Source organism: Cottoperca gobio, chromosome 6 (assembly GCF_900634415.1).
Source record: "Cottoperca gobio chromosome 6, fCotGob3.1, whole genome shotgun sequence".
In the NCBI taxonomy this organism is placed as follows: Eukaryota; Metazoa; Chordata; class Actinopteri; order Perciformes; family Bovichtidae; genus Cottoperca; species Cottoperca gobio.
In genome coordinates, this window is record NC_041360.1 from 6,625,668 (window position 1) to 6,644,894 (window position 19,227).

The window sequence follows — 19,227 nt, forward strand, 5'->3', positions numbered from 1 at the left end:
CCTTTGGGAAGGAACTGACTAAAGTCATTAAATTAACTCTGATCAGCCTCATTAGAGAGCAGCATTAAAGGAGACATGTTTGTTTGGGATGTAACAAAAAGGCAGGGACATTGACATAAGGAGAAAATTATTGATGCTTTTGAAAGAGAAACAGTTAGAGAGGAAGTATCTTCAAACATATATCCCTAAACTGTAAGCACATCTGGCATATTTCAATGTGAATCGAGCATCATTGGGAACTAATGAGCGTGACTTTGTCCTCAAAGTGGTGTCATTAGAGGACTGCTAAATCCTTGTTGAGTCAATTAAAGCTCAACGACATGACGAAGACAACAAAAAAACAGCACGGCCCAAAGCTTCGCTATGGAATAGTTCTAAACACCACTGGGATAATGTAGTGCACTTTTCAAGATAGTGTTGCAGTTTCAGCACTGGGGAGTGAAAAGGCTTTTATGGATTCAAATCAAAGCAAATCATTGTTATACAATTCCTAATGAAGAGCATTAGCAGTGTGCAGTAAGGGAGGATTTCACGTAAGTAGAACTTTGAGGTAGAGCAACATCACCTCGCTGTTAAAGGATGTTGGTGACAAAAAAAGTATTTTGTGAATATTGTGAATTTGCTTTTTTACAATGTGCTCACTAATAATAATAATAATAATAATAATAATAATAATAATAATAATAATAATAATAATAATAATAATAATAATGATGATGATGATGATGATAATATTAATAATAATGAGAACTGGGTTTTCATTCAGCCTAGGGATGTTACTCACCACAGTCTACAAAGTAATGAATCCATTAATCCTGCAATTTTAGAGGAATAATGTGATTAAATTCCAGTCGATCAACAGAAAAAACGATTAAAGAAAAATGCCAAACAACCTTCTCAGATGAGAGAATTTGCTGCTTTTCTTTTGCCATATGTCCAGGAATCCTCTGGGAAATTGAGATGGGCGGTTTTTTCACATTTGTGTTGATGTTTCAACAATTGATTAAACAAATTATAAGCACATTAATCAATGATGAAAATAATCCCTAATTGTGGCCCTAATGTCAGTATGGTGTAATTGTCTCAGATTGAGTGAACCTCAGAATGGACAGGCGAGAGTTTTGTTTCCATTGATTGCTATTTAAGTTTTAAGCAAATGTCTGAAAGTTTGTCAAAATAAAATGAGAATCAGTGTAAGTTACCATTAACTACATTTGTGAAAATATATTCAAGAGAACATGAAAGATTACAAGATTCATGCCGCACCACTAGCAATGAAACATCACAGCACTTCCTTGCTGATTCCAGATTAGATTTGTTGGCGTTTTTGGGTTTTGTCAGCAGCTACGGTTATGGAGAGCAGGGTGTCATCTGTCTGGGATCAAACCAGAGAAGTAAAGGTTTCTACACCTCTAACTGCCGCATATTTTGTTGTTTCGGTATAACGGTGAGTAACAGCATAACATGAATCCTGCCAAAGAAGCAACATAACATCAAGTATGGTATAGTAACATTGTTTGTTTTGATACTTTTTTTGCAATATGATGGCTTGTTGTTTCATCTTATGTTTCCATTTAGACTTTTTTTATGCTCATGCAAATGATACATATTAAATGTCTCTTGTGTGACCTTGGAGGCAAAACATTCTCTCAGATTCTGGAGACCATACTGGCCATACTGGGCAAAGGACTTTGACGGATCGAAAATGTAGTCTCCAGTGGCAGCTGTTACTGCTCCGTGGCCTTCACTGCTGGAAATATTATTTATGATACTATAACAGCTGACTCTTATGACTGTTAGGTATCCCCTTATGGTGAAGTTATGGAGTTGGAAACAACAGGGATCAAAGTAAGAACATACACATGTACACACACAGTACATACATACTGTACATACACAAACAAAAAAACAAGGAAATTACAGAAAAAACAAGTAACAAAGAGCATCACTGGCTTCAAATGTGTTGTCTACATTTATAACTGCAACCACTATTAGCCTCAGGTGTTCTCCATTGTGCTCTTCTTTGATATTCAAACTAGGATTAACTGGGAGAACAGGCCTGCTTTATTCTCAGTCTCAAAACAACACACAGACACAAAAACACACACCTTCTTTCTCACACACACACACCATTTTCCACTATATCCCTCTGTTCTCCGGAAAGGTCCATTCTTCTCTTCCAGTTAAAGTCTTTATTAGAAGTCTCCTACAGTGTCCGACACACCATGCAAATCTGTGGCTGCCGCCGTGCCTTTGGTCCCAGTAACTACCCCAAACCCCAATAAATGCCACACCATAAATAAACATCAAACCACACAGTAACTTCGGCATATACAAACAGTACCACAGGGATGGAAAAAACATAGTTTAGAGTCTACTGTTGGTGCAATGCATGTACAAAAATTGGTTGTTATCTAGATAACAAAATGTGGCACAAATATAATCAAAATGCATTCGGTTCAGCGGTACACACGCAGAGATTTGACCCAATGATAGGACAATAGCCTGCCAGAACATTTTACATTAAAAACTCCATACCAAATGAAAAAGAATGATATTAAACTTTAGGATTAATCAGACTAAATAGGCTATCAATAATGTCTCAGTGGGACTTGTGGGTTGACAAAGCCTCATCAACAATATTAACTCATAATATTTTATTAAATGGAATATTAACATTTTAGAGGCAATTATTTATTTAGCTGGTAATAGTGGTTGTGTTTTGTAATTTGCAAATAGTTTACAAACTGCTTTTAATTTGATTCAGTCAACACTATTTTAATATATAGCTCAATGTAGCTCAATGATGGCTTTCATGCTATAAATGTTTCGACCTTCTTTGCAAATCAAATTGAAAAATCCACTTTATTCTTTAATTTATAAGCTTATGCTTCAGCATCTTCCATCATATTTCCAGTATCAAATTACAGCCACCACTTCTCAGGATTGAGTTGCGACAGCTTTTCATAAATCCGCTATTGAGTTTAATTGTAAACTCCTTCCTAAGTTGTTAGAAACTACTTGTTTTTATTAAAGTGTGTTGCACCATTAAAACTTAATAAATGTCTTGGGCAATAAAGACTTAAAGGAGCAGTATGTAGGATTTAGTGAAGTCTAGCGGTGAGGTTGCAGATTGCAGCCAACTGAATAACCCTCCACTCACCCCTACCTTTCCAAGTGTGTCGGAGAACTACGGTGGCCTTCAGGTAATCAATGTTTGGTTGGTCCCTTCTGGGCTACGAAATATGGCAGTGCTACATGGCATGGAAGAGGACCCGCTGCATTGTAAATATGAAGAGCTCATTCTAAACTATCGCAAAACACAACAATACTGAGTTTCAGGTGATTATACACTTATGAAAACATAGTTTTGAATATTGTATTCCATTTCTGGCAATAAATCTCCCTAAACTCTACACACTGGTGCTTTAAATATTAGTATTGAGTAAATGAGTCGTAGCGCAATCAATAGCAATTAATTTAAACAGGAAGTCACTTTAGCATCACAAACTGTAAAATACCCTGTAAAACTGCAGTTTTGTAACGTTTTGTAATTTGAGATTTATTGTGTGACTTTTGTAAAATTTAATTGAAAATCTTGTGTGCAGATTTCTAAGATCTGATAACATTTATAAATAGATTCTCCAAATAAGACTATACACTATATATAATGTGAGTTATAACATTATATGTGTGTTTAATTAGAACTGTTCCATTATAATAATGACAATATGCACATAACACTATTCTAATCATATAGTACATATGGACATATTTAACTTTTTATAATAAGCATTTTTTCCAGGAGATTTGATAGATCTCATGAATCTTTTATTAAATAGTGAATACTATTACAACAGTATTAATCAAACAATGATAACATATTGGTTCAGCATAAATATCAGCAAAACTATCGTTGTAATTATGTCTTCAGGTCTCAAAACACACATGAGCCTCAACATTTCCATAAATTAATTATCAATGAATATTTCATAAATAAAAGAAATATAAGACGAAATACACCCACCCACTGAACTCTCATCCCATCAATCAAAACAAAGTTCACATGAACCAATCTGCAAGCTGCTCCTGATCATACGGATTTTAATTGGCTAAAATGAGGAAAACCTTTACTCTGATTGGCTGAGGGAAATGTGTGTGTGCATTAATGTAGGCGACATGTTTTAATTTGAAAATTAAATGTATGTGCATCAATCTTCATACAGGCCTACACACATATGTGCATACATGTCTTCTGGCACTGTATGGTAATAGGTTGTAATTCAAGGTGAGGCCATTCACAGCATGTGTCCATGTAGGTGTGTGCGTCATGTGTGTATTGGGGACAATGGACATTATGTTGCACAGGAAGATCCTCAGTGAGACAATGATATTTAGTTTCCAGGTCACTATGGCAGTCCTGAGACTCGGGGGAATAAGGTGCAACCACCATGGGGAAGGGGCCTCAGGGGAGAGGGGACCCTGATATGGTACACTATCCTCTCTGTAGTCTAAAATCCACTTGGTCACAAAAATGTTAACTATAATCTCATGTATTCTTAAAAGGCCTTGAGGTTGAGTACAAGCTTTTATTTGGACAAACCTCTAACAGCCAAGAATCCCATTACCGTTTGTATGAAATGTAAAGCACATACCAAACTGATCCTCAAGCTAGTGACTTTGACACACAATACAGAAAGCCAAATATATCATAAATCATATTTTTGCATGTTGGGCTCTCATAACGAGTGGGTGCGACTGACCCACACATCACTAATGAACAGTCAGGAGGACTTGGAGCAAAGCTGCATTCTCAATCATTCAACCTGTTTTTTCTAAAATGACTTTTATTGTTTTTTGATGGACTAGATTGAAACATTTAATTTCCTTTTCCCAGACATAGAGAGAGAGAGGTACAGAGATAGAGAGACAGAGAGATTTGTTTTAGATTTTTTTTAAACACTTTATTTACACATCTTTCTGCTTACATATATGGCCATTTTGACTACTCTTAAGAGGAAGTTTAGGAGCTGTCACTTTTCCTTGTTTGTCTTTTTGTAAACAGCTCCCATGATAAAAACACTCTCAGTAAAAACTACATTATAAAGACTAAAAAACAATGTTAAAAGAGACAAAAAAACTTGCAAAAATACTCCAGAAATAAATAAGGTACTTGCCAATATGCACTTTTTGGCATTAACGTTTCTAATAAAAACATTACATAAAAGCAAAAATATTAAAATGATGAAGATAGATAGATAGATAGATAGATAGATAGATAGATAGATAGATAGATAGATAGATAGATAGATAGATAGATAGATAGATAGATAGATAGATAGATAGATAGATGGATAGATACTTTATTTATCCCGAGGGAAATTCAGGCATCCAGTAGCTTAAAACATTTACACAATTTAACAATTACCCATCTACCCCCCCCCCCCCCCCCCCCCCTCCCGCCATTACAAATGTGCATTTCAAATAAGACTTAAAATAAAATAAAAAGTAAAATTAAGTGATAAAGTGATAAATGGTAGAAATACAATAAAACTTATATATACAAAGTGAAAGCACAGGCTGTTGTGATTTGAAATTGAATTGAATCTGAATCCCCCTGCCGTCACCAAGAGGAGTTGTACAGTCTTATGGCCAGGGGGACAAAAGAGTTCTTGAGCCTGTCTGTGGAGCAGGACAGGGACAACAGATTTTGAAGGACCCCAGCCTTCTTAGGAAGTACAGACGACTCTGCCCTTTCTTATGAAAAGTGTCCATATTCGCCGTCCAGTCCAGCTTGTCGTCCAGCTGCAGGCTCAGATATTTGTAGGACCTGACCACCTCCACGTCGACCCCCTCGATGGACACAGTTTGCAGGTGTGGCCTGATCCTTCGGAAATCCACCACCATCTCCTTGGTCTTGGAGGTGTTCAGCTGCAGATGGTTCGACTTGGACCACCTCACAAAGTCCTCCACCAGGCTCCTGTACTCCCCCTCTTGTCCTTTCCCGACACAGCCAACGATCACAGTGTCATCTGAGTATTTCTGCATGTGGCAGAGCTCAGAGTTGTGCTGGAAGTCAGAGGTGTAGATGGTGAACAAGACAGGGGAGAGTACTGTCCCCTGTGGCGCTCCAGTACTGCTGACCACAGTGTCGGATGTGCAGCCTTTCAGCCTGACGTACTGTGGTCTCTCTGTGAGGTAGTCCGTGATCCATCTCACCAGATGTGAGTCCACCCTCATCTCTGTTAGCTTATCTCTCAGGAGTAGGGGCTGGATGGTGTTAAAGGCGCTGGAGAAATCAAAGAACATCATTCTCCCCGCGCCACTCCCCTTGTCCAGATGAGAGTAAGCCCTGTGTAACAGATAGAGGATGGAGTCATCCACGCCCACCTTCGCCTGGTATGCGAACTGCAGAAGATCTTGTGCATGGCGGACCTGGGGTCTGAGGTGATGGAGCAACAGCCGCTCCATGGTCTTCATCATGTGTGATGTCAGTGCAACCGCCCGGAAGTCATCTGGTTCCCTAGGGTGTTTCTTTTTTGGGGACAGGGATGAGACATGAAGTCTTCCAGAGAACTGGGACACTCCCCAGCCGCAAGCTCAGGTTGAACATACACTGAAGGGGCTCCCCGAGTTCAGTAGAACAGGCCTTTAGCATCCTTGGACACACTCCGTCCGGGCCAGCTGCTTTACTGGGACGCAGTCTCTTCAGCTCTCTCCTCACCTGATCTTTGGTGATGGTGGGGGGACGGGTGTTACATTATCCATGGTGATGATGGGGGGAGGGTGGTTGCAAAGTCCCTGGAGGCAGCCTGGGTGTCTGTGTTGGGGGAGGTGAGGGCAGGGGTGTGTAGGGAGGTGCTGGGTGGGCAGCTCCTGGCTGCAACAGCTGGGCTATCAAACCTGTTGTAGAACAGGTTGAGCTGGTTTGCTCTCACAGTATCCCCTTCTGTTGTGTTGCTGCCCTTCTTCTTGCAGCCTGTGATGGTTTACATGCCGTCCCAGACCTCCCTCATGTTGTTGTCATACCTGGCTGAAGAAATCCTATTTTCGCTCACGTGGGAGAATGTGTATTGTCTAGCATCTGCATGCATCCTCTGCCATACACCCACCAGACCATGGGAGTGGACCTGCTGCCTCAGAGCATGCTGGGATGCTGGATCTGGCTCTGCGTGATTGCGATCTAAAGATGCATTTCTGTCCAGTTAAAATCCCCTCCAAGAATGAAAAATCCTCGGAGGCACAGCCATTTAAAACATCATTAACATTTTGTATAAACAGCTTCCTCTTTGTATCAATTGTTGGAGCGTACACATTTATAAAAACAGCTATAAAAAGGTCAAACCTTGCTTTAACTAATAGCAACATCCTCTCAATAATGCTCAACCTCCAGTGACACTGGAGTGAACAGCTTGGAGAAGTGGAAGCCCACTCCTCCACTCAGAGAAGTGTTGTGGCATAAAATGTCTTCCCCTTCCCACTCTCTCCTCCAGTCTGTGTCATTAAAACTGTCACTGTGCGTTTCTTGTAAAATAAAAGTACATCAACATGTTTCATTTTAGCTGTTTCATATATTTGGCTCTTTTAAAAAAAAAACTCTAGCTCCATTCACATTTAAAACACCCACTCTGAAATTATCCATCACTGCTGAGATGTTAAAAGCAAAAAAATAATAATAATTAATTAAAACACGCATCATCAATGTTTATTAATTTTTTATATTTTTAACACAAGTTTCTTTAATCTAAAAATCTCCTGGTCAGTGAGGCCAGACTCCTCTCTTTGACTCATATGGAGTCTGGTTGAGGTATAAAAAACAACCAAATCTGGAAAGTAATCCTCAACCTTTACACCATGTTGGTTTTTAGTTTGTTGGAGGAAAACGTTTAACATTTATCTTGGTAATTTTTTTCCCCATTATATATCCTCCACACCACTTAAATTAACCACACACCTCGTGCGCCAGGTCGGACACAGCTGGAGCGGGCGAGATCCCTCCGCCGGAGCCATGGCTACCCTCGGCGGAGATCCCCCCGCCGCATCAGCCGCCGCCCCTCCAGGACCAGATGGAGCTGGATCCCCGCGCCTCGGACAGGCTCTTGTGGTGTGTCCCTCCTCCCCGCAACCAAAACATTTCATACCAGATGAGGTGGCAAAAATCACGTAGTCGTAATCATCCAATTTAACATGGAAGCGGTTATTAAGAATCATATAAAGCTGTCTACGGTGAGACACTACTTGTTTCAGTAACTGAGACTTACATCCAGACAGAATCATTTTCACCGGGGAAACAACTTTCCCATGTCTGGACAGCTCAATCATGTCTGGGTTGAGTGAGTGGCAGTAACAAGCACAAAACATCTCATTCACCACGATACCTGTCTCTATGACGCGGAGCACCTTTTCCACCTGATACAGGAAAATGACAACTGCACCGTTCATCCGCGCCAGGGACTTTGACAGCTAAACCTATCTCCTCTACACTACACGAGAAGCCGGCAGAAATGTTGATGCCGTGCTTCCTCGCGAACTTGGCGGATTCCCCATTTACCATGACGTCAGACACCGACCGGCGAGACACCGGCAAGAGAAAACCCACACACCAAAATGCACCAAAAGTCAACTAAATTAAACTATCACCAGTAAATTAAGTTAAATTAACACCTATTATTAACAAAAGAATCAAAAAAGAAGAATAGAAAAGCACACGCTCAGCGTCTCACTCGCACACAAACTCCCAGCATGCAGAGAGAGGGAGAGGGAGAGAGAGAGAGAGAGAGAGAGAGAGAGAGAGAGAGAGAGAGAGAGAGAGAGAGAGAGAGAGAGAGAGAGGTGAGAGGTAACACAACAACAATTGTTACATTACTCCAAAACTGTGTGACTCATTTGTACGGCTATTATCAATGTACCAGTTCAGTTGTGGCAGAATAATGATTTCAGGGTAAACTGAGGAACATGAGACTTAGCTTTGTACAATAATTAATTGATTGCAAATTATAAGAAAGTTGTTTATTATTGCAGACTAGACAGTCGGGCTGTAAGTATATACAGAATACTTATGTGTGCTCACCTTGCCAATAACAGGGATGTCCACAGAGCCCCAGGTATCCGCTCCCCAGTGTACCATCCCCGATGCAAAGTCTGCCGTCACTATTCCTAGGACTGGCACACGAACACAGAGAGAGACACCGGAAAAAAGCAATAACATATGTTGTTATTAGATATGCAAGCAAACACTAAAAACCCAATATTACTAAAACGTTACAAAAACCTCATGTGGACTGGAAAAGTGATTAGGGACTGCACTGGTTCATTTAGAAAAAATATTTTCAACATTTATTTTTAAAAATTGCTAAATAAATAACTCTTGTGGTTTTAAATTGATATCTTTACAGAGGGAAGCTTTATATTAGCTTGGTAATTACTCTATGATCAGTCTTTCTGACTGCCAGCTCACCGATGCAAAGGATGATCTTGTAGGTGTGAACAGTGGAGAAGTGCAGGACGAGGAAGGAGAAGTTGATGATGAAAAGGAAGAGGCACAGAACAACACACAACCACTCCTGGAGCCGCTTACCTGAAGAACACAAATGACAATAAATTTTATTTATTTGAGCATCATCAAAATAAAGATTTTATTCTTGGGTAATGTGTGCTGATTATTACGAGGAGAGGAGGTTGAAGACGAGAGTGGAAACGATAAGAAGTTGATGGAGTTTGGCTCTGATGTGTTGTATTAATGAACTGGGTGAGGTCCCTGCAACCACTGGGATAACAACCCACTCCTTACCAAGGGTCAAAGGACCATTCCACCACAATGACTGTGTGTGTGTGTGTGTGTGTGTGTGTGTGTGTGTGTGTGTGTGTGTGTGTGTGTGTGTGTGTGTGTGTGTGTATGTGTGTGTCCAGGGTGTTAATATGTAATCAGTCAGATGAAGACAAGTGTACTCCAGGCAACGGGGTCACGACCTCTCATATGTGAAACACCATCGCTGACGAAGCACCAAGCCCGCATGGACACACACACACACACACACACACACACACACACACACACACACACACACACACACACACACACACACACACACACACACACACACAGAGGCCTGTTTCAGGTGGGAGGTAGGCCTCTGCAGGGACAAGGCCAAACTCATAGGTCAGCAGTATTAACTAAAGGACAGAGGGAGAGGGACTCACTAAAACTACTCATACTCTAAACTCGCATATCAGCAATATTATGAGAGAGATGGGAGGGTCACTCAAAAGCCTTCAGCCTCACAACCCTGAAGATTAGAGATACTGAATTATTTAACACACACACACACACACACACACACACACACACACACACACGTCGCTGATCTATTCATTTAATATAACAGAGCACCATATCGTACTGCAGGGTTTTTACTTTAACAGTGTCTTTAGTCTTCCATCTTTATATTGTCCCTTTATTTACTGTTTCTTTGTTCAAACATGTCTGACCCGTCAGCCCGAACAGGAAATTTGATAACAGAATATCTCACACACTTACAGAAATAAACTATAGAACGTACAAATATAATCAAATAATATAGTCACTTTCTTTTGTTCTTTCTCTCTCATCACCCCCTCTCTTAATCCTTCTCTCTTTTCCAGTCAAATGTGCTTTTAAAACTTTAATGTGTTCAGATCCTAACGTATCACACAGCATTAGCAGCCTATAAGATATTCATGACAGTTTTTTTTAATAAAGCACACAGGCCTATGAGTGTGTGCGCCTATAGGCCTGTGTGACTATGAATATGCTATCAGCCTCTCATAAGGTAAGGATTGAAGTGGTCATGGGAGATTTAAAATATGTGATTATGGATATTTTACGGATCATCAAATGTGACCCTTCACCTTCTAAAAATAGATGGTATCAAAGTTGTGAAGAGACAGATGGCTAATTTAAGAGAAGACCAAAGTTAAGCTTCTAAATGAGTTTGACTTTGCAACTCTTGGATGTTTCAAAACACTCTATTATTACGTATTGTGCATATTTTTGTTTAACACTTATTTTGGGTGTTGTGATGCCCTAACGCTGGGGCATATATCTCTGTGTTAAAGTGACAAAATCCACATACATAAAGCCGTATATAATATTATCCCTGCGCAAATTAAGCCTATTTATTGGATGATGTGGACCCGGCTTACAGGACAACATTAAACACAGGCCTGTATTCTACAACTCTAAAACAGTGGACCAGTATGAAAGCTGTGATACAATCCAGTGAAGGTTTACTGTTTAAAAGGAAGTTAATGCAATTTAAAAATAGAGTGATTGTTTCTTTGTGACTGTGGCACACTGACGTAGCTGGCGGTGGAACACAACAGCAACAAAAACGTTACTAGGCAGCATTCCAGGAAAATGATCTGCTCACCCTGAGCTGTGCGGAGTGAAATAGGAGAACTTAATTTCCAAAGAACCGTGCCATTAAATACGTTAGACAATGGACATTAGTTTACGGCTCCCTTCAGAGAAATGCAAGACGCACTGAAAACATAAAACAAAAGTGGCAAAAGATGGTAAGGGGAGTTTCGACTGACAGCAATGAAATACAAATGGCTTTTCTCAGATTTGCTTGTCCCAGGTCCAGTGAAATAACCATGTGTGTTTACATCATCCTGTACAGTCCAGGTAATGTGTTTCCAGTCCATACACCCTAAATACATACTGAGGTTAAGTAGAGCGCAGTTAGCTCTGTTGTCTCCGAGCTTCATGTGACACCATTTTCTCCACTCTGCCCCAAGGTACGATTACACACACACGCGCACGCACACACACACACACACACACACACACACACACACACACACACACACACACACACACACACACACACACACACACCTAAAGGGATGACTACACCAAAGATTCACTCCCTCTAACTTTTCTCACTGCATCTGCACTCAACATGCATGTGAGCGCTCACAGACAGAATGATGCTCCTACTGATCCTAACACATTCTCACATCTCTCTCGATTACGCACACATATCCTCTGACACATACACAAATTCAGACACTCCATCTCCGTCACGTACGTATACACACACACACACACACACACACACACACACACACACACACACACACACACACACACACACACACACGGTGCAGGGCCGTGGAGCAGTGGGGCGGCTGTCAGGTGATGTGCGTCAGTCCTTGGATCCTCCGGCTCCCTGGTGAGGGGAAGGAAACTAGGACAGGCCTCCGCAGAGCACACACACACACTCCCACACACACTCTCTCACACACACACATAAGCCCTTGTCCCTCAGGCCATGGCATTGCTAGATATCACACAACAGACATACACACAAAAACAGCCTCTACACGCATATATGTATAGCTGGACATATGCGAGCATGTTTGAACATAAACATCACCAAACACGAACCTCTCAACCTACACACACACACACACACACACACACACACACACACGCGGCGCACAAACACCAAAATGAAAGACGTACACTTAGACACACGTAAACACAAACACACTGGCACACACACACATCTACACACACTCTTAGGGCCAGAGCAGCGCACTCATTAATATCGTTCTGACAACAACTGGCTCCCTGGCAACCTCTCTGCCATCGCTCACCCAGCAGCACCCCCCGCCTGCGAGCGCGCACGCGGGTGTGCACTGGGATTTAACCTGGGCGGAGCCGGGGGAGGGGAACGAGGGGTGCTAATAGGCTGAAATTAATCAACGCCGGCTGATTCGCTGTCTGGGGAATGAGTGGCGGGCAGCAGGCAAGCAGGCAACACATCCTGAATACTAATAGACTAATGGAGAGGGGAGACAGAAAGTAGACCCCTTTACGTCTCTCTGCTGTTTGTCAAGTAACAGGAAATTAGGGTGAGGGACTGAAGAGAGTTCAAATATAGACAGTAAGAGCAATTTTGACGTTCACTAACATGAACACAAAAGATTCAAATCCAGATCGATGTGACGGAATGTAAGCAAATACACAAACTGAGCAAAAACGTCATGGGGCCAAACTGTGAGTTACACATCTACCACATATCAACTGCGGTCAACTAAGCCTGAATCAATTCAAAGCCACTTTGGCACTGTGTTTTATATGACACAAATTACAACCCCAACCTCTGTGAGATTGACGAAGCTACTTATTAACAGTCTGTGCTTCTCCCAAATTACAGAATATTTGAACAAAACCTGCAGAATAAGTGAGAAGATTCATACGATGAGATTGTTGTTTTTTCTGAGATGTTTTTCATGAGCAGGCGGTTGTAGAACAGGTGCGTGTGCTGATAAATACATATTTTCTTGTTTGTACTGAGCCAACAAACCTTTACTACATATGTTACATATACATGTTGATAAATAATGACATGAAATGTAGGTACTGTTCCAATATTTTTTGTTAAAAACAGTTTGGTATTAGGATTTTACAAATTGTAGGTCAAATTTGTAAGAGGGGATACAATGTGTTCGTCTGGGGTCGAATACCTAAATCGCTACTGGCTACAGGTCACTTCTGAACCACGGTAGCTCTAAGATTTCAGACAGAAGGACCGGTAAAAAACATTCCCCACATTTAATTTAGCGGACGTAATGCCCCTGGCTTAAAAAAAATAGGATCGGGTTGCTGGATTAATGTTTAAGTGGAAATGGCCTGTTGGTGGAACCATGGTTTCATTGCTTTGGATCTATTCATAGAATAATACATGGGCATTGTGCGGAGCTGGTCTATAATACACAATGTATTATTAACATTTGACCCAATAAAACCATAGATAAGCAATTTGCCCTGATATGCACAAATAAGAAATAGTTAAGATTTGATTGTAAATGTTAAGGAATCAGCACTGTTTCAGTACTATAAACTCAATAAGACTCCACCACCAAGGACATATTCCCATGTTCAAGTTGGAGAAGTGAGGACCAATCAAATGATCACATTCACACAGCAAGGGACGAACCAAAGGCGAGAACACAAAAACAGCAAACAAGTGAGCCAGACGCGCTCGCACGCTGAAAAACCACCTACGGAGCTTCTGACAAAAAGAAAGTCGTACTGAACAGCCGGCCTGACAGCGACTCAAAGAGCGAGTCACACGCCTCGACCACGCCTTTTTGTGCTTCTTCTTCTTCTTCCCATCACCTACAATCTGCCTCTGAGATAAACTGTGTTTACGAACACTTATTCATACTCGTGTATAGACTGCTAACACATTAGGCACATTAATCGCAGAGGGTGATGCTGTATGTACGAACAGAATACAGACTGCTCTGCTACTCTTTTTATTCTCCGTCTCTCTTTCTGTGTCCCCTGGTTTGCTCTCAGTAGGCTGTCTTCAGATGGGACTCGGGAGAGTGAGAGGGAGAGGGGGAGAAAGCGAGAGAGAGAGAGAGAGAGAGAGAGAGAGAGAGAGAGAGAGAGAGAGAGAGAGAGAGAGAGAGAGAGAGAGAGAGATGTGGGTGGTAAAAGTGGGTCACATGCTCAGAGAGAAAGAGAATGAAAGAGGGGGAGACAGAGAGCGATGAGGGAGAGAGAGACACTGAGAGAGAATGACAGTAACAGGGGAGGATGGGGTGAGGGAGAGAGGTAGAGAGACACAAAGAGGGTGAGGGAGAGGAGGGGAAGAGGGGAGGTCGAATTCCCTTGTTCAGAGGGAGTGGATCAGTCACAGGCCTCTTTCCTTTCATCTGATCTCGGCGGACCACAGAACCTGGGACACACACACACACACACACACACACACAATCCTAGCACACAACACAGAGATACACACACTCATTGGCACACACAAAACCAACATCAACGCAAAGTACACATACCACAGATGAAGAGACGACACACACGAGCACAAACACAGTATGTATGTCTTTATACGCATGTGCGCGCTCACAACCCTGCCAGACAAACTTAATAAATCCATTACCCTGTAGATTCAACAGCAACAAAGAGAGGAATGTGACAAATGAGATTCAATAACGGCATACCGACACAATGGCACACACACACACACACACACACACACACACACACACACACACACACACATTTGAAGACAAACAGATGCATACATCTAGACACAATAACACACGCACACACATTTTAACCCACATGAGAGCCAGTGTAACTAGGCCCTGCTCCAGCCTTCCTCCCCTGTGGAGACAAAAAAAAGGATGGACAGATCCCATCATGTGTGTGTTCCTTTGTGTGCGAGTGTGTGTGCTGTATGCCATCACCTCATCTCCTGGGCTTTCTGCTACCAACATATTCATCTGCGGCCCTCATAAGGATAATTATATACACACACACACACACACACACAGCTCATCTCTGAAAATGCACAGCATTTCCAGCTCCTTTCCTGCGTTGGTCAAGGTCAACAGCAGAATTGTGCCTAGAAGGCTCGCCTAAAGCCATAAATGCACTGTGTATGTGTGTAAACTGTGTCTGCCTGTGTCTGAGTGTGTGTGCATATCATTCATGTGTATGTGTGCTGTGTGCTTTACCTACCAACCTGTGCCTTCCGACTCTTTCCAACCAAATGCTTCTGCACAGTTAATTTAACCAAGCTTCTAAAATCACACGTCGTCAGTAAATCCTAACTAGTTAGTAATACTACTTCTCATGTTTCAATAAAAAAGTGAATCAAGTAAAAGTAATAATCTGCAACTAGGGTTGGGCGACCTTAATAATAACATTCTTAGTAGTATATATATATATTTATTATTTCTTTCTTTTATGTTTAGCATTTTATTTTTATTATTTTATTAAATTCTTATTGACGTTAGAATTTAATTTAGATTAAAGATTTTTAATAATCATCTTGAGTCAGCTCAGTGTCTGATATCAATTTTAAATAATCCAACCTCTAAGCTTTCTGCAAACAATACAGTATTTAAACATTAAAAGACTATTTTTAGCAGTGTCTCCTCTCCTCAAACAACGCCTGTGCTTGTGCGACTATATCACAGCATCATGTTCTGTTAAACATTAATATATTATCTTTAATATCACAATCCAAATCATATCCATAACGTTTATTGCTCTTAAGGAGCACAGAGCAAAGTTTTAATATGGAAGATGGAGATTCGGGCGATAGATCTACTGGGAAAAGGCGGCAAACTGCTTTATAATAAGGATTTAAATTTCACTCTTCACTCGTGCAGATCAACGGGACTCATCAGACAGACAACAGAAACATCTAAATGATTGTAGCGATTCTTTTTATACCGTGTTAGTTCTGATAGCAGGTTAGTTAAAATCGGCTAATATCGGCAAAGAAAAAAGCTATCAGCGATCAACCCATCGCCAATCAGCACAAGCCGATCTGCAACACTTTCATTTGAATAAATGTTTGCTATCCACTACCGGGACAATACATGTGACTCACTTTAGAACCAGGTTATAAAAGCCTTTATACTACGCTCACAGAACATTCTGATACTGATTGGCTGGAAGGTGTGGATTAATTTACAGTATCCGGACAGTACAACAGGACACATACGACACAGGTGTTAGATTGCAGTTCTACATGCAGGTGTGAGTATTAAACTGTGAGGCTTCACTAAAGATCGTAGAGATAGTGATTTCCAAAAGGTTGGATATTTGCAGGAATTTGGATGTCTAAATCAACTGACCACAGAAGAAGGAAATGGGACTTTTGAGGTAACTAGCTGCAGTGAAGCTGTGGCCTGCGGGGTTTCAGGGACAGCTGCAGGGGGGAAGATGAGAACGTGAACAAAACCGCACAGAAAATGAAGAAATATGGACAAGTTGCAGGTTAGAGAGTGTGAGGGAAAGACAGTGATAGAGAGCTAGCAGGTCAGGTGTGTGTGTGTGTGTGTGTGTGTGTGTGTGTGTGTGTGTGTGTGTGTGTGTGTGTGTGTGTGTGTGTGTGTGTGTGTGTGTGTGTGTGTGAGTGAGAGCACTATCTAACGTTATCTCCGCTGGTAAATCAGTTTTAATATTTAGGATTCATATTCTTTCAGGCTGAGGATGTTCAAGATTTGAGAGCATCAGTAAAATGTCTATTTCTCTCCCAATTGGAAAGCTCATGGTCCAGCCTTGTGAACTTAACATATATCATCTGCTGTCATCTGTAAACACAATTCAAAGTACAACCTGGAGGTTATTTAATTTACATACCCTTTGGATTAGGAAGATGGATTTTGGATTGTGCATTTTATCAATGTATCAGTTGTCAGCTGGTTAAACCCAAATAAAATAAGAATCAACTACAGAAACAGCATCAGCCCAAACTTCAAGGAAGAATAATGAACCCCAGGGATGAACCACATCAGAGAATTTATTAGAACTTTAGTAGAAAAAAACAAGCGTGTCTCTTTGCACACACACAAATCACTACCCATGAGCAAAAACATAATACCTTGAGGAATGTTGCATAAAAACTGAATTGATCTTCTGGGATCTTCCACAGCAGCAACACAAACTGACAAAAAGTCCAGCTCCAAACAAGTTACTGTGACATTATGTAACAACATGTGTGACTGAGGCAACATCGTTTGTAACATCGTTAACAAAGTGTTGAGGAAGAGAGTGTGAGAAAGAAGAGTCACTCTTCTCACTGTAGTCATCAAAAACAGACAAACTAGGTCAGTAAAATAAACGTGGACGCACACACTACTACTACTGTACGGTAACTCAGGTGGAGCAGTTTAAGCTACTGATTCTGCTGACTCTGCTAAAGCACACTCTGGCCGTACGCACACTGAGGTCACAAGTACACACACAGAGGTCAAAGCCGAGTGCAGCACATGTGACACACATGCTCGCCTGGTTTCTGACCTCTGACCTTCATGACCCACGGTCAGCAGTACAAGGAGTGATCGTGTGTGTGTGTGTGTGTGTGTGTGTGTGTGTGTGAGTGGGAGAATGTGTTAACTGTCACATGTGAGAAGTGAGTGTTATCACAGCAGCATGTCTTTAACAGACAAATTCAGTTCAGTTTAATATCTGGGTTCAGACTAACGGTGATCCGATCAGGCTTTTTGGGGTCGATCATAATCGTGTGTGTGTGTGTCCAGCTGTGTCGCTGAAGAGTGAATTGAACAGCTTGCAAGAAAGCAAGCAAACAATTATTGAAATCTTTTCAACTCCAAATGGAAGCGTCATCTGATAAGCCTTTATAAATGCTACGATTCAACTATTTAGAACAAATATCAGCGATTGCGATTGGTGCCTGATCGGTCGGAGCAAATTCTGCAGATCTCTGCAAAACAAATATCTTTATTTCTTCACTGCTGGAAACTAGTGTTTTTCTGTCTTCCGAAAAAGCTTTGTACTTAAAGCCACACTTGATATTACTGTACTGTAAAGCCTACTGGTGGATATTTCTACTTAAAAGGCTGCACTCAGAGAAGCTCCTGCGCTGCACAAAGTCTTTATGTGTGTTTAATGGGAGCAGGCTGACATGTGAGCAGTTAGAGCGAGATGAGCTGAACGAGGTTCAAGATCAGTATTGCTCTTTACATCGCGTGCAGGCACTGCCAACAGATCCTCCAGGGTAACAGATTACACACACACACACACACACACCGTGTACCCTAGAGCCTTTACACAAACACACACGTCAAGAGACAGATGCAGAGACAGACAAAAAATACATGATACTCATGTCCCGCAACATACAGAAAGCAGATTAGAAAGAGTGTGAGATAGCATTTCAGGAGAGGAAAGGAGAGGAAGAGGAAGAGGAGAGGAAAGAAAATGAGAAGAGAGGAGATGAACTGGAGAGGAAGAGAGGAGAGGAAAGGAAAGAAGAGGAAGAGGAGAGGAGAGGAAAGGAAGAGAAGAGGAAGAGAAGAGGAAGAGAAGAGGAAGAGAAGAGGAAGAGAAGAGGAAGAGGGGAGAGGATAGGAAGAGAGGAGACGATGAGAGGAAGAGAGGAGAGAAGAGGAAAGGAAGAGAAGAGGAAGAGAGGAGAGGAAGAGAGCAGAAGATGAGAGGAAGAGGGGAGCGGAAAGAGCGGAGGAGAGGCAGTCTGTGGACCGTGACACTTCAGACATATGGGAGGACTGAAGAGAGACGAGGGGATAAATAGAGTTGGTGAGAGAAATGGAGAGACACAGAAACAGAGGGAGAGGGAGATGTATCCAGCTGTTTGTCCATCCTAGCTTTGCTGTAATGAGCACATGTTTGGCTCTATGGAGCATCGCCAACGCCTCATCTAACTTCTCCAAACT

The 19,227-nt window shown here is 41.5% G+C and overlaps 1 protein-coding gene across 2 annotated transcripts in view; it reads right to left on the minus strand.

The window, feature by feature from the left end:
* Positions 1–19,227, minus strand: part of si:ch211-212o1.2 (transmembrane protein 189) — a 43,877-nt gene that overhangs the window by 19,557 nt on the left and 5,093 nt on the right. For both annotated transcript variants that reach the window (XM_029434824.1, XM_029434822.1), the window contains exons 2-3: positions 9,458–9,577; positions 9,071–9,162 (exon numbers count right to left, since the gene is read on the minus strand). In XM_029434824.1, coding sequence (XP_029290684.1) covers positions 9,071–9,162; positions 9,458–9,577 — 212 coding nt within the window. The remainder of the gene's footprint in view (positions 1–9,070; positions 9,163–9,457; positions 9,578–19,227) is intronic.